The 22027-nt window shown below is 40.1% G+C and overlaps 1 protein-coding gene across 1 annotated transcript in view; it reads left to right on the top strand.

The window, feature by feature from the left end:
- Positions 1-22027, top strand: part of TLN2 (talin 2) — an 87093-nt gene that overhangs the window by 30349 nt on the left and 34717 nt on the right. The window contains exons 22-36 of the mRNA XM_062501771.1: positions 1132-1245; positions 2569-2703; positions 3630-3758; positions 4372-4474; positions 6026-6234; positions 7035-7154; positions 8008-8205; positions 10253-10392; positions 13109-13202; positions 16317-16406; positions 17547-17669; positions 18920-19063; positions 19251-19412; positions 20509-20649; positions 21793-21974. Coding sequence (XP_062357755.1) covers positions 1132-1245; positions 2569-2703; positions 3630-3758; positions 4372-4474; positions 6026-6234; positions 7035-7154; positions 8008-8205; positions 10253-10392; positions 13109-13202; positions 16317-16406; positions 17547-17669; positions 18920-19063; positions 19251-19412; positions 20509-20649; positions 21793-21974 — 2084 coding nt within the window. The remainder of the gene's footprint in view (positions 1-1131; positions 1246-2568; positions 2704-3629; positions 3759-4371; positions 4475-6025; positions 6235-7034; positions 7155-8007; positions 8206-10252; positions 10393-13108; positions 13203-16316; positions 16407-17546; positions 17670-18919; positions 19064-19250; positions 19413-20508; positions 20650-21792; positions 21975-22027) is intronic.

Raw genomic sequence — 22027 nt, 5'->3', positions numbered from 1 at the left:
CTATAATGGAGTGAAATTCTTGTTTAACTTATCAGTTTTGTAATTGGTCATATAACTAACAACTGCTCCTGCTATTCTGATGTTCCACCTCCAAGCAACTGGGACCTTAAATGTCACCATAAAAACATAAGTGACAGACCTTACAGTAGGGTTACCATGATTCCTAGCTTGAAGTTAAAGCTGTAAGATCAGATTTCGAGGTCAAGCACATTTTTATAGTACCCAGCTAGAATTCAGTCTGATGAGAAGCTTTTGTGTTTAAGCCATATTTGCAAAACACAGTAGAATGCAGAAAGATTTTCTTCTGCTTCAAATGGCACTTATATGGGAAGCAATCTGCAATTACTTCTTGTCATGGTGCTATCCTAAGAAATGTTGGAATTACATAAGATGGCTCAAGTGTCCTTCAGAATTGTGTTGTAGAGAGCTGCTGTTCCAGGATGAGTTTTTTAAAAGTGCAACCTGATAATTGTTGTCTACAGCTCATTCTAATTTTGTCTTGATACTCATTTATTAGATAACAGAGAAGATAGAGTATCTACTTTTTTACATTTTGGGGGTGGTGGGAATTTAGTATTGTGCTGCCCAAGTGTTATTGTTAAATGGATGGACAAGGACCATGAATGTAGACAGTCCAGGAATAAAGTTTTAGCAATATATGCTTGCAAATGCTCCAGCCATGCTATGAAGTTTGTGTTGCTGAAAGCCAAGGAAAAGTAGGCTGAGGTATTTGTGTGTAAAAGATAATGTTTTTCTGAAAGCAGGACATTCTCTTGGAAAAAATCTATCACCTTCACTACTGGCTTTTGAACATGTGAAAAAAATAATTAATAACTTGATGTACACAGTTCTGAATAAAAGTCTTGGATTGCCTTGTAGGAGCCTTTAACTAATAAGTAGATTGAATAGTGACTTTTTTAAGTAGAACATCTCTAAAAAAGTTCTATTGTATATTAATTTGGTTCCACACATCCTAAATTAATTCTGTGACAGCACTAGGAGTGTTTTGCTTTGGAATACTGCAGTTGTCTTTAAGGGGGGATGGGAAGTCTGCTTGTTTTATTTTCAGAGGATTCTGAGTTTTTATTTACTTATTTTTTACTAAAAATCTTTTCCCTTTGTCCATTTTAGAATGTTGCAGACCACATTCCTCAGCTGGTGCAGGGTGTAAGAGGAAGTCAAGCTCAGGCAGAAGACCTCAGTGCCCAGCTTGCGTTAATAAATTCCAGCCAGAATTTCCTTCAGGTGAAGTGAATCAATCATTGCAGTGGATGCAAAAAGCATTTTTTTAGTGCTGTATGTCTTCATTTATGATAAATAACCAGTAAACTGTTAAGGACCATGTAAAGAAGTTCACTGCTAACTATGAGCCATAGATAAGGAGAATTTAGTTCCTCAGGTTAGGTGGCTAAAATATATTCTATCTATGGAGAGTGAAAACTGGTGACATTGAGGTTAAAAGTAGCAAGAAAAAAAATATGTTTGTGGAGAAGAAACATTCATTGCTGTACGCTTGCCTTCTGGGAAAGAGTTTAAAGAACAAGATGAAGAGAATTTAGCATCTTCCTAAGCAGAGGTCTGAGTCTGAATATGTGGCAGGCTTTTTTAACCTTTTTAGGCAAGGTAAACTTAGTGTTGCAGTGACAAATTTCAGAAATCCTCAAAAATAAAAGGGAATACTAGTGTGGTTTATTTAGATATTAGCCTGCAATAATAGATCTAGATTGATGGTTGGGGAAAAACACAAAATTTGATTTTTTTTTTTTCCTAAAGCATCTTAAAATAGAAAGATGGAATATTGAGTACTGATTACAAAGCTATTGGCTTATTGTTAACATTACAAAAAACAACACCAGAAGCCATTCTACACCATTCTCTGTGTAATGGCATGGTCATTACTTGGCATCAGTTAGTCTTGCCTTAAATTTGGTTGCTGTTAGCAGGTTTTTACAGTCCTATATAGGCAGAGGGGTCAGAAACCATGTTCTCACTCTGTTTAAGTATTTGTTCTGTGGTTCACTCTGGAGTCACATATTGATCCATCTCCCCTGTGGCTGTATGTGTGTACAGTGGTGATGATGAGAATCAGCAAAGGTTTTTAGTTGTATTAGCAGTAATCCCTGTGTAGAGGCATTGCTTGATTTACAAATTTAATTTCATAGAATTTTGGCAGAGGTTAATATTTAGAAGCATAGAGAGAAATTTGCCATCTCTGCCACCTTGACCTGTTTGTACCACGTGAATGCTGAATGGCAAAATTTCACATTTCAGTATTTTTAAGTAGTCTGATTGAGTATTCAAAGGCCTCAGGCAGATGTTGGTACCAATGGAGTAGTCACTGTCCCAGTAAAGCAAAGATGAATCCTGCTGCAGAGGACTTACAAATGTAACAGATTTATGACAGGGTGCTCCAGCTTAAGGAGCAGGAATGTGCTAGTCGTTGAAGACAAATCTAGGAACCTCATGAGTCTGTGAATGGAGGAAGCAGTTTGTTTACTGAATCCTAAGCCATCTTTAAAGAAAATGAGCTGGTAAAACCAGTTGTGTTTACTGTTGTTCTTTGAACAGCCTGGAAGTAAAATGGTGGCATCTGCTAAAGCTGCTGTCCCCACAGTGACTGATCAAGCAGCAGCAATGCAGCTCAGTCAGTGTGCAAAGAATCTTGCTACCAGCTTGGCTGAGCTACGAACTGCCTCCCAGAAGGTGGGTAAATACTGGTTTTAATCAGCTAAAACAAGAGGACTTTGTGTCTTCTCTGAGGGAATAGTTCATCCTCGGGCAGTTCTCACCTCTTAACTGCTCTATTTTGTGTGCACTTGGCTCAGACTCCCAGGTGGCCTCTGTATCATGAGGAGGGAGAAGTGACAAGAAAACTTAAAAAGCTTATGCTACCCTTTCCATACCAGACAAATGTGAGAATAGTATAGAGAGAGGCACATCGAGACTGAACTGCTGATGCATTTGAGGGAGAGCAGGGAAAAGGGAGCACATCTCATGCCCACCAAACCAGTGAGAACCCAGCTGTGCTTACTGCTGTAATTGTGAACTGCAATCATCGTCTTTAAAATTCAGGGAAACAGAGGCTCTCTGTTTCACACACACATTTCTACACTATGTGGGGCTTTAAAAAAATGCAAGTGGAAAGTCTGATCTTTTTTGTGTGCATGTTTGTACATTGAGGCCTGAAACTGGGATTATAGCATTGAGGTGGCTACACCTGAGCTAATGCTCAAATTACTCTCCCATACTGATGAGTGTGGGCTGCCACGTCAGGGTGTCATCAGTGTGGCTTGGGTGGTGATGCACAGTGAGGCCACTGATCAAAGGGGAAGTGCAGAGTGCAGCAGTTACTTTCTCACTCCCTGGGCTGTTTGTTGTGAAGAGACATGTACAAAAGCCAAGTGCACCTCATTCCCCTGGTGCCTCTAAGCAGAGTATTAGTCTCTTCACAGACTGAAAATATTGTTCAGGAGTTTGGAATCCATGATGCATAACATTTAGAGGGTTCACAATAGCCTCTAAAGTAGGAAGAGAAATAATATGGGAGAGGAGATTAGATCTGAAGCATTTACTGTTTCTGAAAGTTGTGTACAGCTGCTAACAGTGGTACTGGTCTGATTTCTGAATAGGCTCATGAAGCTTGTGGCCCAATGGAAATTGATTCTGCTTTGAATACAGTCCAGACACTCAAAAATGAACTGCAAGATGCGAAGATGGCAGCTCTGGATGGACAGTTGAAACCTCTCCCAGGAGAAACTGTAATTGAGGAAGGATGTTCTTCATTTAAAAACAAACAAAGTTAGCTGTTAAAAAACTTAAATATTAGAGGCAAAACAAGTCATGAGGTTTTGGGTAATGATGATGCTGATAGGATTTTGCACTGATTCTCTTAAAAGGAGTATATGTTACTACTACACCAACAGTATGTTCCATAGTAGAGTTACTCATAGGACTGTAGGACCTCCTTCTCTATTATACAAATTACAGTTTGGTAACAGTAATGTTTTAGTCTTGTCAGAAAGAATTTCTTTCCAATACTGACAATGATGAGAACTCAGGACAGCCAGTTCTAGTAGGCTTAGAAAGTGAAATTATTTATTTGGGGAAAAAAAAAAAACCTTCATAGGTGAAGGTATTTACTTCCATTGCTAAAATAGTTGTATTGTTCACGCTACTTAATATGTTAGTTTATTTAACAACCTGAACAGGGAAAACATGCTAGTCAGATTTCAGAAAAACTGTGTGCATATTCAGTAGATGAGGTGAAAATTTAGGTGTCTGTGCAATGAGGAATTTTTCAGTACTGCTTAAACCAAAGTGTATTTTCATTGAGCTTAAACTAAATATTTTGTCCTTCGCAATTTTTTACAGCTTGAGAAATGCACTCAGGACCTGGGAAGCACATCCAAAGCAGTTGGCTCTTCAATGGCCCAGTTGTTAACTTGTGCTGCTCAGGGCAACGAGCACTACACAGGTACTGTTTTATTTATAATGGCTCTGTGAAACCTCTGCTTTCCATCAAATACTTGATGAACATTTTTCTTTTTAGACTACTTAAATCAAGGAATTACTCTTTTTTTTTTTTTACTAGTGATAGTGAATTGTGGTAAGTTAGAAAGAATTGTGAGTGTGACTCTTGCTTCATAGAAGAACAGTGATGCAATCTGCTCTGTCTTTAATCAGATAGATTGGGACATCTGTTGTTTTTGTAAATATGTGCCTCTGAAGCTCAGAATGTATTGCATTTTAAAGGTCAGTGCCACTGGAAATGTTGCTACATCCTTGCCAAAGGTTTAAAGGGTGCCTCAGATGTATTTTGAAGCAATAGGATGCAAACATAGTGGGGACAGCTTGGTGACATTCAGAACTGCATCTCTTCCTAGATGTTACCAGTTCATATGTACAGTGCAGCTGCTCTGGCTAATTCATTGGGCACATTTGCATTGTTTGAGGTAAAGCCAACAGGAAATCTGGGCACATAGAGTCTACAGTTTATTTTTGTACCTGTCCTTTTAGTTTAGAAACAAAAAACACCTTGATAAGAAAAATGCTCTATGGGAGGGATGAAAGTTTGGTTGTAGATGTTAAAATGGTCTGTGACCTTATTTCTGTTAGAAATGAAAGCTGTTGTTGCAAATGCTCCCATGAGATTTTTTTGTTTAATACTACTGATAAAATGTGTTATGGCAATAACCACTTCATTGGTTATGGTTGCATCTGGGCTCTAGAACTTACGAGTTGCTTTCATTTGAAGCAGATGGAATTTCTTCAGGATGGCTCATATTTCTATCACATAGTTGTGCAGAACTAGGTAGTGGGTGTCAGGCAAGGGAGTGCAGATACTTGCAGCTGATAATGAATAGCTGTATCAGATTGTAGGAAACCCTACAAAGCAATGAGTTCCTTTTCAATAATCTCATAAATAGAAGAAGGAAACCATTGTTCTCGCAGTCCTACACCTTAGCACTGGTGTTGATAATGTCCTTTAACATTGACCAGAAAGATCACAGAAAGTAATTTTATTATATCCAGCCTGTGACTTCATTCCATTATTTTTATGTTTTTACTCACAGTGATGTTAGATTATATCAAGTTGTATCATTCCTAATAATCTCTTTTTTGATTGTTTGAAGTTAAACTATTGTTGTGCTGTGGCTCTGAACTCTTGTAAACTGCTCTTGCAGACAATCACTCCCCCCATAGCTTGGAGTATGAGTTCTTCCTCATCTACAGGTTTCAGCTTTTCTTCTTTTTCCGTGCTTCACTAAGATGTAGTCACTAGTGTAGAGAATTGTGTCCAGAATGTGGTCTTTTGGGCTATAACATGTACTTTATGGCTTCACTTCAGTAGTTTCTCTAAGCAAATGATACTGTGTATTTCAAATGTGTTCCTATTCGAAGATTTTATTTTAAGTTGCATTTGCAGTGTTATTTTGCAATAGGATCATTACCTGCAAGATCATGTCATGAAATACAAGATTGCCTTTAAAGTACTAATAGAATCCTTGGTGGAATGTGACCATAGGAGTTGCTGCCAGAGAAACTGCTCAGGCCTTGAAGACTTTGGCTCAGGCAGCACGAGGAGTTGCAGCATCAACCACTGACCCTGTGGCAGCCCGTGCGATGCTGGATTCAGCCAGGGATGTCATGGAAGGCTCTGCAATGCTGATTCAAGAGGCCAAGCAGGCCCTGGCTGTCCCAGGGGATGCAGACAGTCAGCAGAGATTAGCCCAGGTAAGATGGGACTTGAGCAGCTGCATGAGTTGTCAAACATCCAGTGAATTTATTCCAAATCAGCCTTAAATAAGGAGAGAGAATGACAGAAAATAAGGCTGCTAGGTATGTCAACTTTCTATTCCTTTCAGCAGCTCTCAGACAATAACATTGTGCCTATGTTAAACAATGTGGATGGTATAAAGTATGGTGTTTTAGTCATATCTTAGAAAAATATACAAAGATACAGCTCTGTGCCTTTACCCACACTGTATGTGAGGAGACTGCTTGACTGCAAAAGTGAGACAGCCATTAAACTGATAATTTTCAAATAAAAAATCTATATCCATGTTATATTCAAAAAGTGAGTGCATGCTTTCTTCATGTGTGGCACCACTATGTTTGAATACTTTAGATGTGACAGGTCTTTTTTTTTAATGATTAGAAATGCTCTAGAACTGGCCTGCATTGTAAATAATCTGTTATGAAGATACCTTTGTTTTAATCAGAACTTTGTAAAAAGAAACATGCAATGAATTTCTGTGATTACTGTATAGATAACTTCAAGGGCATTCCCTTATTTGCAATGCTGTAGTCTTTATCTCAGGTGCAGTTGTGGGGCTGTCCTGCCAACACTATCCTATCACATGGATGAGCCTAAATGAAGACTGCAGGTCAGCAAACTGAGAAAGTTGCAAGCCTCAGAAATGTTCCTGTAAGGGTCAGAATGTAGGAATTGCTGGCTGTAGAGTAGGGGCTGTGCCTCCTATTAATGAGCACTTAAGCCTCTCTGTGTGAATGTGTTCACTTGTGTGTTGTAGGTGGCAAAAGCGGTGTCTCACTCCTTGAATAACTGTGTGAATTGTCTGCCTGGACAAAAGGATGTGGACGTGGCCTTAAAGAGTATTGGGGAATCCAGCAAGAAGCTCCTTGTTGATTCGGTAACATGGCTTTTAATGTGGAAATACATTTTCAAAAACTGAACAGCAGATCTGGCTTCCCCATGTGTCAAATCATTATTTAGTAAATGTGCCCTAAGTATACTTCATGTAAGCTGTGTTTAAGTTTATGCACCTTTAGGCAGCTGCTACTTAGACTGAAATACTGTTTCTGTAGTTTTATGGGTAAGCTGAAATGTATCTGTGACTTTTGAGAGCAATATTAAAATTTTCGTAGATTGGTATCAACTTTCCGGTTTTAAAAATAGCAACTATGGCTTAACATGCCAAAGAATATGAAAATTAGAAAATTACAGTTCATCTCCCACCTAGAAGTGATCAGTTTGCTTGAAGAAGCAATGTGATCTGTCAAAAATGCTTGGTCATTTTGTGTGAAGAGTAGAATTGTTACTTTGTTTAACTGCATTCATGTCAAAAACCTTTTTTGCATTGGTAATTTGCCACAAGGCTATACTGTTTGAATAGCCATTTTTCTGCATTCATCATTGACCTTGCTATCTTGTGAATGAAGGAGGACTTGTATTTTAATATTTGTACAATGCCTTTTGATAAAACCAGGGGGTTCTTTTGCCAAACTGGTTTAATAGAAAGAGTTTAGAGTAATTCTGAAGAGCTGCCAATACTCGTGTCCCTTGAAAAGCTTACAGACTTGTCCATCCCTTGAAAGAAACAGCAGGACACAAGTTGCTGGACAGATTTCTGGTTGACAGCTGTCCCATAGTTCCAGCTCACTGCTCCATTGCATTTGGTATTCTCAGCATGTGTTGAGCTCTCCAGTCATGAAAGACTGGTGTGATGTGACAGACAATAAAATATTGAACTTTGTCTCTTACAGCTACCTCCAAGTTCTAAGTCATTTCAAGAAGCTCAGAGTGAACTGAACCAGGCAGCAGCAGACCTGAATCAGTCAGCTGGAGAAGTTGTCCATGCTACGCGTGGCCAAAGTGGGGAGCTGGCTGCAGCCTCTGGGAAATTCAGTGATGACTTTGATGAGTTTCTTGATGCTGGTATTGAAATGGCTGGCCAAGCGCAAGTAAGTTCTTGATCATGCTAACTGAGGGATGATCTTGGCCATAGCCTCTGGCAGTGAAGTACATTGTTTATGTAGCACTACAGTGCAGCACAGAATTCTGGTGTGTGAGGAGATGTTTGTTGTGAGGGAGTAATCTGGAGCTAGTTATCTGGAAAGAAGGAAACTCAGCATTTGAATCTTCCACAGGATGTTGGTATTTGTTTCTGTGTCCTGTCAGAGATATGACTTCCTTTTCCTCTGTGTAGTTTGAGCTACAAAGTTGTGCTGAACCTGTGAGCTGGTGGAAAGGGTTCTTGTATTTTCCTGGAACCACCATGGATCATAATGTAGGCGAACACTGTTCAAAATGTAGCACCTTTCTTTGCTACTTTTGAAATGCTTTTAAGTAAGTGAAGGAAAAGATGCTTTGATATTGCTCTGGTGCTGTGGACCTGATACAGAGTGGAGCAAGCACTTGAAGAGGGCTGCCTAAAATGATGTCCTTGGATCTGACAGCAAGCACTTGGACTTGTGTTCAGTGATTTAAAATCTGGCAGAGTTCTACTCTGATGAACTCTTAATAATCAGGAATGTTGTCACATGTTGCTGAGCTCATTCCTGGTAGTTGGAGATACCACCTTCAGTTTGTCTTACTGGATACAGTTGTGCTGAGCTACAGTAATTGGTCATTTGGCAGTGATTTAGCATAACAAATGTCAGTATATAAAAAGGAATTGTGTATCAGAAGAGATGGGAGGACTTGGAGAAAAAAAGATCTGCAGATGCTTTTGCCCTGGTTCGTAGGAGGACCCTGCAAACCTAAGGAAAGATTGCCACTGGAAGATGGGCAAAAGGTCCTGAGTGTGTATCAGTCGTTTGAAGTCTTTATGAAATGTCTCTCTAGAGCAGATACTTTGTAGATAGAGCCAAGTTGAGGGATCTGGCAGTGGTTGGTGGTTATTCTCCATCAGAATTTTATCATTCAGGTACAGATGTGTGAAGTGAGTTAGGCTCCATATACAGCTGACTTTTTGAAAGTGAGTAGTAGTGAAGTACCTGACTTTAGCCGTGGACCACACTGACTTTTAGAATGTTTTGTTTGAGGTAGTAAAGTGAAGGCAAAGGTAGAAATGATGCTGAAAATGGCTGCTTGAAATGAGAATCCAGTTGCTGATGACCTTGTGGCCCTTGTGAATTTTCTTATCCTGCTGACACAGGAGATGGTAACCATCTTAGTTATTAATGGCTGATCTTTCAAAAGAGAAGGCCTCCTGTGTGTAGTTATTTGGCCTGAACAGAAGAAACACCAGGTATTTTGGGTGATGAGCAAAATGTAGGGGTAGGGAGAAAGTAGAATGTAGTAAATATAGAGTAAAAGCTATTCATATCAGCTGAATAATATGCACCCTCTACATAAAACTGTGAACAGACTGTTAGAAAAAACGGGTTCACTTCTACTGATCACTGACAGAAGAATGTAGTCACAGCTGTTTGATGTGAAGATGCAATACTTCTCTGTAACTGTATTTAATTCTAGATTTTCCTTTTCAGGCAATGGCTTAAAATAAGTAATAGAGTATCCAAGTCAGAATGTTGACTGAAGTAGGCTTATAGAAACTTATTTTATTGGGAAAGACGACTTTCTGGAGGATATTTTTGTGTGAACAATCCCAGTTAGATGCTTGAGAGCCTGCGGGCTGCACAAAGGATGCCAGAATACAGAGAGCACACACTGACTTGAATAATGTGAAGCAGTTGTGCCAGGCAGAGACACATAAGAGTCTTGACAACAAAAGCATTGTTCAACAAGTAGTGAAGTTTTTCCATTGCTCATTTGTGAATACTACCACTGTCAGATGCCAAGCTATGTGTTGTAAAGGTCTTTTTCTGTTATGTGAGTGAAGCTAGAGGCACCTGTCTGGGTGAACAGAGGCTTGAGCCATCCATCTCTGAGCTCATGTATGTCAGTGGTTTCAGGTGGATAAACAAACTGGGTTTCCATGTGTGGCTTTAGCACACTCTTGATTGCTAATTTTGTACTTAATGTTATGCTGCTGTGGCCTTCCAGACTAAAGAGGACCAGATTCAAGTCATAGGTAACCTCAAGAGCATTTCTATGGCTTCCAGCAAGCTGTTACTGGCTGCCAAGTCTCTGTCTGTTGATCCTGGAGCTCCTAATGCCAAGAACCTCTTAGCAGCAGCAGCAAGGTAAGGATGTGTTGCTTGCTTTGTTTTCCTGGGATATTTGTTTTTCTCTGTGGTATTTATATTGCGCTTATATATTCTTCTGCTACTGACAGTTAAGTGAATGGTTGGAACCTGTAGTTCTGTTTAAACTGAAGTAGGCCAGAGGAGAGTTAGGTATGTTGAAGTAGTTCCTCAACTGGTATAGCTTGTTATCCTTGGTGGAAATAGGAACCAGCATTTGAAGACTTGACCTGGTTTTTGGAAGGAACCAGTGTATTTTACATACTGTTTTCTCACCATCTGTGTTCTGACAAGGCAATAGCTAACATTAAGCTTCTCAATCCCTGAAAGAAAAGAAATTGAATAATATTCTTGGATAAAATGTGCTTAAAAATTGTAGCTACCTATCACTAAGTGTGCATGAGTGTATGATCAGGAATGCTTGAAAGGGTTAGATGTTACATTTCTTCAGTGGAGCATACCCTTACTTTAAGGATTATCAATCCACTCTCTCAGTAAAGGTCTTCCATAAAAACTCATGCTGCTTCGTCATATTTTGTTTTAAAAAAAATTACATCTGTCTCGTCTCCCTGGAAATAAATAGCATCTATGAAAATTATAGATAACCAAAACCACGCTGCTTAAAAGTAAAGGAGTCAAATGAGACTTTGTTACTGCTGCAGCATCAAACTGCTCTGGATTTCTGCTTTAGGCTTGGAGGACTCCTGACTGGAGTGTAGAGGGATTTCACCCCAGTGAAATCCAGGTAGTTGTAAGCTCCTGCCAGGTTGGTTTCCTCTGTGGAAGTATGTACTAGACAAAGGGAGGTGAGCCAGGTCGAGCCTTTAGCTGTTCTCTGTGTGTGCACTGTGAGACTTTACACAGATACCATATACCTCTGTGAAGTGAATACTGCACCAGATCTCAGTTTGTGTTTAAGGTGCTAAGGAGACACTGTACTTCCCTTCTCAGATCCTCTGTTCTGGCTTGTGACAAGCTTGCCAGGGCTCTCTTCTCTTTCCCTGCTATGGTACGTTCAGGGTCAAACATTTTTACTTTCTCTCTTCTCATGAAAATGAAAAAAGAGAACACAGCTTCCTTATTGCAAAATAGCTTCTCTTCTCATTTTTTCTCTCATCTATGGTACTATGATTATTCTGGGGGTTTTGTTTGGTTTGTTTTGCTTTCTTTCACGTTTGCACCAGCTGCAAGAGATGCTTTAACTTTTTCAGTGGCTTTGTCTTCCTTGTGGAGGCATTTTTCTTGACCACTTCTGACAGGACTGCAGCACTGGTTGAGTTCCCTGCAGGGTCCAAGTATTTGTGTGTTGTATTTGATGAAAACAGATGTGGTCTTCAGAGTCCTAGCCACCCTCTTCCACTCTGGGATTGGTGTTTGGGGGGCCACCTTCCTGGTTATACTGTGTCCAAATGGTTTTCAGAGTAACATTTGTACACTGGGTAGATTCCTGGGGGAGAGGTACCTGGTTTGTAATAATGATGTTTGTGAATCCATGTGGCCTCCTCTACAAAGCTGATAATTCTCTCTCTTCAATTGCTGATATTCTCTGAGGCAGTGTGAATTGTGCCTCAGATTAAAATCAACAGCACTCAAGATACTTTTGTGTCAAGTTTCTCTGGGAGTGAAGAGAACTTTTAATTTTTCTCATATATTACTGTGTCTGTATGCAATATTTTTCTGATGCATAGAAATCACTGATGTTCAGCCAGTGAACACCAGGTACTCCACAAGGATACCAAAGTTGCTGAAAAGGGTAGGAGTCTCAGTTAAACAACTATGTCTGCTGGTTTCCATTCTTTGTGCCCTGGAATTTAACATGAACATGTTAAATGTAACAAGGACATCCTATTTCCATTTGTAACAGTAGGATACCATCCACCCAAGTAATTATGCTGTTGATACATTATCAAGTGCCTGTTTTCAAAAAGGAAAGTAATACAAATGCCATTCAGTTTCCAAGGCCGGAGGAAAGCATATTCTCCATGCACTCCAATTTCACTGTTTTTCTCTTCTTCTAGATGCCACTTTCCTGGGTTGTTAGTCATGAGTCTAAAATGAATGTAGTTATGATGAATTTTACCTATTATCAGAGCATTGATCAGAAATACAGATAGTGACTGTTTCATGTCAGGTTCAGCCTCTGTCCAAAAGCTGTGAATTCCCATAGGAACATAATGCCTTTGCATAACTTGTTCTCTGTGAATATAAACCTATGGGAGAATATAAGTTATTATTTAAAGAGGAAAAAAAAATTGCTAAGAGACTATAGAGATATGTAGCAGGATTGTGTGTATATGCATGTGTATTACAGACAAGACACAAGACTTTGCTAGAGAAAGGTTAATAACATTTACTTTATATTCAAACACTGTTTTCCATACCAAACACTTGTTTCTGTATCCTTTAGGCCTTCTGGGGTGGTAGTTGAGAAATTACTCAGTTAATGTCAGACCTGGAGAAGTGCTGAAATACCTTTTAGCAGTTACACTATGTCACTGTGTCAGTGTAGTATGTTGGCCAGATGCTGTTCTGTCCTTTGTCACCTCTGCTTTCACAGAGGTGCCACGGCTTTGGCTGCGGGGCTCCGCCATGTAGTAGAAGATCCAAGTTTTATATCTTTTTGCAGTATACAGTTAATGACAAAAGTTTTACTAAGAGGAATAACTCTTAGAGGTTCAACTTTAAAATCCACCTTTTTTCCTCCTATTCTCCCCAGAGCTGTGACTGAGAGTATAAACCAGCTCATCACACTGTGCACCCAACAAGCTCCCGGGCAGAAGGAATGTGATAATGCACTCAGAGAATTGGAGGTATTACTGTATTTCAAAATTCTTATAAATAGAAGTGGGCCCCACGTTTGTTCCCTTGTATTCTTTGTCTGAATAGCTCCTGTTACTGTCTTCTCACTTGATATCTGTGGCAGGGGTTTTAACTGTGTACAAGGTGAGCATGGAACCCGTGTAAATATCTTGTAGGTTTGGCCAGAATGAAATTTGCTACCTTGTCCCCATCTCGTCTTTCCTGTCCTCCAAAGATACAGTTTAGTCCCTATTATTCATGCTTACTGTTACTTAAGGAAGAATCATGACAACATGGATATTTCTACTACCACCATCCAGTGCACTGCAGGGAGCTGCAATATCTTGGTTTTTCCACTTGCAAGATGTTGTTGCTGACGTCCTAATTTTAGGATGATGTCTGCCATTTTCTGCATTGACCTTTCTTAGCGTAGATTTTTAATGCCTGGTTTCTGTCTTCCCTGTTAAACTGATACAATGCATGTGTCAAACAGGCTCTTGCAAGGTACATTCTTGAACCTGGGTGAAAGGCTTGGCTGGCTAAATAATGGCTCAGTTGAAAGACCTCCACTGATCACAGGCAGGGCCACTTTCAGTAGTAGGAAAGCATATCTTTTAATTTAAACTAGATGTTTGTTGTTTACTGTCAAGGTCAAAAGGTCAAGGGGTGACTGCTCTGTGTCAAGAGCATAAAAAAAAAATTCAACTTTTTATCTCTAGCCCTTAGTATCACAAGGATACAAATGTCATTGCAGTGTGTTCTAGGATATTGTAAGTTTTCTTAATATGTGAGTCGATGGTTATCATCCCAAAATGTTATAAGAGTTCCCCTAGGAGCCACTTTGTCCTTCTGAATTCTTTAGTTTCTTAAGTGTTCTTTCCTTGGTCACAGGCAGCAGCAGCAAATCCAAAGAATAGAAACAGAAGCCAGGAAATCAGGCTGTAATGTAAAGGAGCAAGCAGGGGGAATTTTTTCTCTTTCTGTTCAAGTGCTATTTCTCAGGACTTCCTGAAAGACTAATGGGGAGAGATCTGTGAACCAGCAGGGATGTGAAAGGTGAGAGTTTCCAGCTAATGAGCCGCAGAAAACTGAGAGCTTAGAGAAGTGTGTAGTAATTATGCAGTTGTTGAGACAGATACAACTGGCACCATGCCAGTCCTTTATTAAAAACTTTTTGTGCCTTCTCTCTGTGAACTTCTCTCAGGCAGCTCCACACAGCACTGACTCCTCTCCTTCTGTCTGCAAGTTTCCTTCTTCATGACTGGCTAACCCCAACCTGGCCCTTACCCGGCCACCTAACCCTGTCTGTCCCTTGCACAACCACATGTCCCTTCCTCCTCACAGCCCAGCCCAGCAATCTCCATCTCAAACTGCAGCAGACCCTGGTTCTCCAACCCCACCTAACCCGCAGTCAGCTAACCCACCTTTTATAACACCCATCCTCACTGGACAGGCAAGGCTGTCTCCACTCCTCAGCAACCAGTACAGCTGTAATTCATTGAGGAAAACTGCCTTCTGCACTATCCTTACAAACCATCCTCCTACATAAACATAGAGTAGAATAGCCTTAGAAAGCCCTTGCAGAGGGTTGTGCCAATAGCACAGAATCACACATGCTGGCATGGGTTGTAAGCAGGGCCAGCAGAGGGCAGAAGGAAGATCCGTAGCATGTTGAACTTCCCAGAGAGAGAGGGAGTTAGTGAGAAAAGCCTAAATACATAGAATTAGATTAATTTCTGGAAAAGGGGAAAACAAGGCAAAAGCAAACAGTCCCGAAATCAGACTCACATCAAAGTAACTGGAGGAACCAAAGAAATTTTAGAAGTTTTAATTTATCTTTACCGTAATCAAACTTTTGTCTCTTCACTTCATTTCCTGAAGTCATCACGCACTATTCCTAGCCTTTCCAGGGCTTCTTAACTACTAAAAATCATTGTTTCTGTAGACTGTGTCTCAGCATGGATTTGATAGACTGTCACTAGTCTCTGTGGTCTTCTTTGGAGACTCTGGAAAACTGTTTTTAGAGAGGACCCTATTGTCTACCTTTCAATGAGGTAGCTAAACTTGCCCAGAATTGCAGCTGAAAAGAGTACCACGGGTATTGCAGTATCTGCAAATCTATGTTAGTGGGAAGTTTGTGCTGGCTTGTATTTTGCCATTCTGTTCCTTAGATTCTGAGGGCTACTGTCTCCAAAGTAGTGTGAGTGCTGTAGGAACCTTGTTTGCTTTTCAAGTTGTTATTTAGAGCTCAACTTGAAGAGATGCTGCAATTAGTGAGAAGTGACTGACAGAAGAGACAACTGGAAATTGCTTTCTAGACTCCAAGTCTTCACCTTCTTCTCTTTTTTAATTGCTATAAGGCTTTAAGGTGAACTTTTACAAAGCAATAGCTGAACAGTTAAAAATATTTTCATACTATCTTAAGGTGTTTCCATAATACCCTAAAGTTAGAAGTTGTGTTACAAGAAAAGTCCAAGTGTTTAAAATCACGCCTTGATTTCCTTCAGGTGGAAAGCAGATGTCAGATACACATGCTAGTATCTTTCTCTACTTAATTGATTTCACTTTCATCAGAAGGATTAAAAGTCTTTTCTGCATGAAAAAACTGCATTAAAACTTGAAAAAAGGTGTGCTACAGATATTTTTATGTATAAAATAATTGTTTTCCTGAATTTTGCAGCTTTTTACAAGTTTTATTATCTAATTGCATTCATTCTTCTCAATGAATATGTGGCTGATGGTCACACTGTTATTTTCAGGACTCAGAATCACCTCATAAAAAGAAATTAAGCCCAACTATATGTAGTTTCCTGACATAAATTTTTCCTGTGCTGGGGGGAATCTTTTGACACTGTAAGAGGCAGGCAGGTGGTGGATGTGTAGTCAGTTCAGTAACCCTTTGTGTTTCCAGATAGTTCTCAACAAATGGCAGCTATTCTTCTTACCACTCCTTTAAACTTGTGGTTTCCTGCATGGCACACCCTCAGGGAGTGTGTAACTTTGGATGCTTGCTGGAGACAAATGTGTAAGATTACACTGGGATAAGCAGGAGGGGCATGATGGTCTGTGTTCTTCTCAGCTCAGTATTTTAGACTGTCATTAATCAGTTTCTTTCATTATTTCAGACAGTTAAGGGAATGCTGGATAACCCAAATGAACCTGTGAGTGATCTCTCGTATTTTGATTGTATTGAGAGCGTAATGGAAAATTCAAAGGTAATTTCTTTTTCCTATCTCTGTGTCAGTTAAAATGTGTGTTCAGATTTTCAAAAGTTTCCACATGCATATTGAATGTTAAGAGTTGCAGTCAGTGTTTATAGCCAAAATGTCTGCTATACTCCTTGATAAACTCTGCCTGTGATAGGTCTCTTACAGGTAATTTCAGGTTTTGGTCACTTAAAAAGTGTGTGTAAGAAATTTTTAATTGACTGGTACACAGTCCTCTGAAAGCTTCTTCTCTCTCCCTTCCTCTCCTGTGCACTAGACAGCATGTCATGCTTTGGGATCCTGTATTTTGACTGCAGCTATGTTAGAATGGCCAAAAGCATGAATGGGAGGGCTTGGCAATGAAATTCCATTGTATTAATCTATGCAGAACAGCCTTGCCAAATGTTTGAGCAGTCCAGATACCCCAGCAGGTCAGAAAACCCGTGGGGAGCATCTTCAGTTGTTTTTAATCGAGCCGTGCTGTACATCTTCCTTTGAAGCTGGCTTTTGGTGTCCTTATTATTTGATGTGTTGGAATTGTCTCATATTCCTTCTTCTCTAAAATATAAAGAAAGTACCTGATGGATGTGTGTGTCATCTTGCATCTAATGTTCTACTGCAGTCAGAGTTCATTTTGAATTTTGAAGCCGAGTGAACTGAATTCAGTGGGACATAATGTGGGAATTCATGCGCATTCTGACACTAAAATGGTTTCAAAAGTCTAGGTGCAGTTTCATTTCCAGTGAGTTTGGTTTCAAAGATGGTCCTGTATGTGTCAACAGCATCTGCAGGATTGGCTGTCATGTTCTGCAGTCTGTGAAATGGGCCTAGTGCAGGTTAGCTGTGATGATTAATGGATGTCAGCAAAATCAATGAGGGTTAAATTAATTAAATTAGTTAAATTGTACCCTCTTAGTCATTTGAGCTGTAGTAGTGCTTATGTTCCCTGTCAGTCCAGTATTGGTGTACGTGCCTGACTCCTCATACCACACAGAGGAATGTGCCCAGTTCAGTGAAGTCTAAAAATTCTGGAAGTCAAGTCCAGGGGGTTTGTGGGCCAAAATTGGTTTCAGGCCAGCAATTGCTTGTCTCTAAATGGTATAGGAGGGATGCATATTTGGAAGATAACTTTGTTTTTTAATTTCTGAGGTTCTTGGAGAATCAATGGCGGGCATTTCCCAGAATGCAAAAACTGGGGATCTTTTAGTTTTTGGAGAATGTGTTGGAGTTGCATCCAAGGCTCTTTGTGGCCTCACAGAGGCAGCAGCTCAGGTAAGAGACTGAAGGCTGTAAAGCAATTAAGTTGTTTTTTATTTTTTTTTTTAACCGGCTCATGTTCTGGGTTTGTAAATCTGAAATTCACTTCTCTGTGGTCAAGCAAGTGATGACTTTGTATTTCACGGTGTTTTCTGTGTAGCTTCACAGGAATTGCACAAACTGCAGGAGGAGCAGAGTGCAATAACATGCATATTTTCTAAGGAAGGCAAATGACATCTAGAAGGAAGCCTTGCTGAGGATAAAGTAAAGCTGCAGCATATGGAATTCATGTTTGCAGCTCAAGCTCAGAACTATTATATAATAGGAAAATGCACAAAGAAGTCACAGTTAGAAGTAATGAATCAAGTTGTAGTTTGTACAAATTCTTAAGCAGCACTACAGATTTCAGACATTGGAACTAAGAAGAAACCTGTTTCAGCTGTTCAGATACTTTTGGAATAATTCTTAAGCTGCTACAACAAATTAGGGTCTGATCTCTGTGGTTTCACTGATAACTGAGTGAACTATAAGAGCTGATACAGTCACCTTGGAGAAGAATTTGGCTGTGGAGGATTGTGCTCTGCATCTGAAAACGTCTTGATTTCCCCAAATGTGTAATGCCTTGGTATGGACTAAATCTCCTCCACATCCAACTCTGAGTTGCCTGACTGGCATATTAAGGTGACGGATAGTTTTTCTGTAATAGATATAAGCAATGTACATGTGTGATTGTGACAGTTCAGGTAAGTTCTGTTTGTTGAGAGGTGTGAAACTTGTAACTGAGAGAGGAGATAAGGTTGGCCATGAGACACTCTGAGCTGCAGTGAGACCAGTAGCTGCTGGCCTGATGGGACCTGCGCTCAGCAGAAGTGCCTTTGCTGGATTGCTTTTGTAGTCTTGACAAAAACCCCTGCTGCCTCCAACCATGGCTAATACACTAAAAAACTTGCCAGTACCTATGCCCATTAAAGCTTTTTCCGTTGGTTGTCCAAGTGACAAGTAATGTATGTGTTCAAGGATAGCAGCTGTCTAAACATCGGGCTGTTAGTTTTGTTTCAGCTAATTAAATTTCACAAGCGTAAGGGTTTTCTTGTTTTCTGTGGATTCTGGAGATGTATTGCTACAAACAAATGGTAATTGTATTTCACAGATTTCTGAATAATCTCTGACCATCGTGTGCTATGACATATAGCCAGTTTATCAGAGATCCTAGACAGATTTAGCATGATTTATTAGGATTGTTTTCTTCTTCTCCCCATTTCTAGGCTGCTTACCTGGTTGGTATCTCAGACCCAAACAGCCAAGCTGGTCAGCAGGGCCTTGTTGACCCAATTCAATTTGCCCGTGCCAACCAAGCGATCCAGATGGCGTGTCAGAACCTGGTAGATCCAGCGAGCAGCCCATCACAGGTGATTGCAGGGGACTGCAGGGTGACCATCCCTGTTAGGACACGGGACTTTGCTTTGTTCATGTCCAGTCAAGGGCATTTTGGTTTGACTCTGTTGCCTGGCCTTGGTCAATGATGCTGCAGAGCTGCAGTGTGGTTACTGTCCCACCCCTCCACCATTGTGCCCATTCTGTGCTGGTTTTTTACAGGTCTTATCAGCTGCCACAATTGTGGCCAAACACACGTCTGCTCTGTGCAATGCTTGTCGCATCGCCTCATCAAAAACAGCAAATCCTGTTGCCAAGAGACACTTTGTGCAGTCTGCCAAGGAAGTTGCAAACAGCACTGCTAACCTGGTTAAAACTATCAAGGTACAAATGCTGCTCAATTGTGCTTTCTTCTTCCTTTGTTATTTTGGGGCTTTTCTGTTTTGCTTCCCCCCTCCCCATTGAGACAGAGCAGTTAGGAACATCTTTTTATCTTCTTGGATATGCATAATTTAAAAAATCACTAATTTTTTGAAGATCTGAATTGAAAAGCATGTTCAGTGGTATAACTGCTGAATTCAAGCTGAAAAGAACTGGGCAGTTTGCATATTAGGAGAGGCAGCTGGCCCATCCAGTATGAAACTCCTTAGGATTGATGTATTTCATGAGCTTGCACCATAAGAATAATCTTCAAGCAACTGAATGTGAAGGTGTTTAATGGTGTTAAGTTCCCCAGTATATGGAGATTGTTGGAGCTATTTCTGACAACTTTACCTTATCTATAGGAGGAAAAAAAGGAAATAAATAGTAGTGGGAACCAAACAGAAGACATTTATGTTGCTAGTAGTCTCCTGTTAATAGTAACCTCTTATTTTCCAGATTTCTGCTAGCACTTTGCTAGGGGGTAGGTTTTTTCCGTGCAAGCAGAAGTAATACTTGTGAAGCCATGGAGAATTCACAATTCTGAACCCTTCTGGAAGCCATTAACTGATCTAATCTGATTTCATTAGCTGAAATGTTTATTCTGAGGTTGTGAGAGAGATGGGTTGACTTGGGTGAAAACGAGAGCAATATATTATTAATTTGCTTGAAACAGAAATAACTGAAAAATTTCAAAATCAGTCCATAGGAAACAAACACCTTCACAGACCACAAAAACGTGGGAGTTAGCCCCTTCCACCCTTTGGAGTGTGAGGTCCTGGGACAGTTGAGACACTTGAGTCTCATTAGAGGAAGGCTTGGGAGACTCATCAGGGTGCAATGACAGAAAACCTGCAGCAGTTTAAAGTTTAGGTTCAGTGACCAGCTGAAGAAGGAAACACACACCTGAAAGATAACATTCTTTGCATCAACCTTGTTTGTGGAGGAGCAAATATTGTCAACGTGCAGCACTTTAAAACCAGGAAGACTTAAGCCATTTTCCTTCAATTTTACTAAAGAAAGCCACTCAGACAGAGCTCAATCCTGATTTCATTTCCAGGCACTCGACGGAGATTTCTCTGAGGAGAACCGCAACAAGTGCAGAATTGCCACTGCCCCTTTAATAGAGGCTGTGGAAAATTTGACAGCATTTGCTTCAAACCCGGAATTTGTCAGTATCCCAGCACAGATCAGCACTGAGGTAAGGCAGGAAGCTGCATTTCCAGCCTTCAAAAGTTGAAAATACTGAATTAATCACATGTTGGCTGAGAGTGAGTGTAAAGACTCCAAAGTACTTCCTTGGGTTTCTGGGTGTTCACAGGGCATTCTGTTGTCATTTGTTTAACCTCTGACCTTGACTTTTCTACCAGTAAGATGCACAGTTTGGCTGCACTAAGTGCTGCAAGTTTGCCGTTGGTGAAGCCATTCAGCACAGATGATTTGCATGTTTTAGTAGCTGGATTCTTCCATGCAATACAATAATAAATATCTCCTTGTTTTCTCTCGAGCAGTTTTAACAAATGGAACCTAGTTAGTTCTGAAAAGAATCAAAGGGATGTTGCTGGGTTTTTTTCCTTTTTGTCCACAAGTTCTCCGTCCTCAAACTCTGTAACTACAGCAGAGTAGAATGTGAAGAGACTAATAAAGGATTCATTGGGTTTGGTTTTTTTCCACAGGGAAAAGATACAAAACAGCAAACCCCTCAAGCTTTGTAAAAGCTTTGAAGTAGAGGTCCTGTGTTGTTACTGGCCCTCCAAAGGCTGCTTCCTGCTTTTGTCAGGCTCTGATCCAGATGGCAATATCAGATGATGCAGGAGCTGTTGCAGTCTAACAGCTGTGGGGCTGTAACTGAAATCTAAATGTGTCCTCCAGGTGTGTGGTACCTGGGTTTGTCAGATTATTTGCAATAAAATAGATACACAGATGATAACCCCGTCAGGAGTCATCACTTGGAGTTAGTAGTCTGTCTGGGGAAAGTGCACATCTGTTGATGACAACAGTTTTTGTAACAAAGTGTATTTTCAATTATATTTCTGTAGTCTGCAACTAGACAAGTGTCATTGTTTCTCTTGTATCTCAGCTGGAAAATGCATTTCTTAACTTCAGATATGTTTCTTAAGTGTGTTTCAGAGAAAGCTGTTGGACAGATTATTTTTGTTCTATTTCTGTGTTGACTATCTGTGAATATAGTAGTACAATGGAGGAAATTATAATTCCATTTTAATGCTGTTAATTAAATAGACTTTTAGGAGCAGAAAGTGTGGATGAACTCGAACAATAATTTAAATGTTTAAAATTATTTTAATTTAATTTAATTTCTGCTCTTATACCTTCCTGACCACAGGGATCACGAGCACAGGAGCCAATTCTGGTTTCTGCTAAGACAATGTTGGAGAGCTCATCTTCATTGATCAAAACTGCTCGTTCTCTGGCTATCAATCCCAAAGACCCTCCTACATGGTCTGTACTAGCAGGGCATTCCCATACAGTCTCAGATTCTATCAAGAGTCTTATTACCTCTATCAGGTATGTCTTTTGTAATAACTGAGCAACTGTTCATAAAGAAAAATGCCATATGG

Source organism: Cinclus cinclus, chromosome 13 (assembly GCF_963662255.1).
Source record: "Cinclus cinclus chromosome 13, bCinCin1.1, whole genome shotgun sequence".
In the NCBI taxonomy this organism is placed as follows: Eukaryota; Metazoa; Chordata; class Aves; order Passeriformes; family Cinclidae; genus Cinclus; species Cinclus cinclus.
Note: the sequence above shows the minus strand (reverse complement) of the source record. Positions and strands in the feature narration are given on the sequence as shown.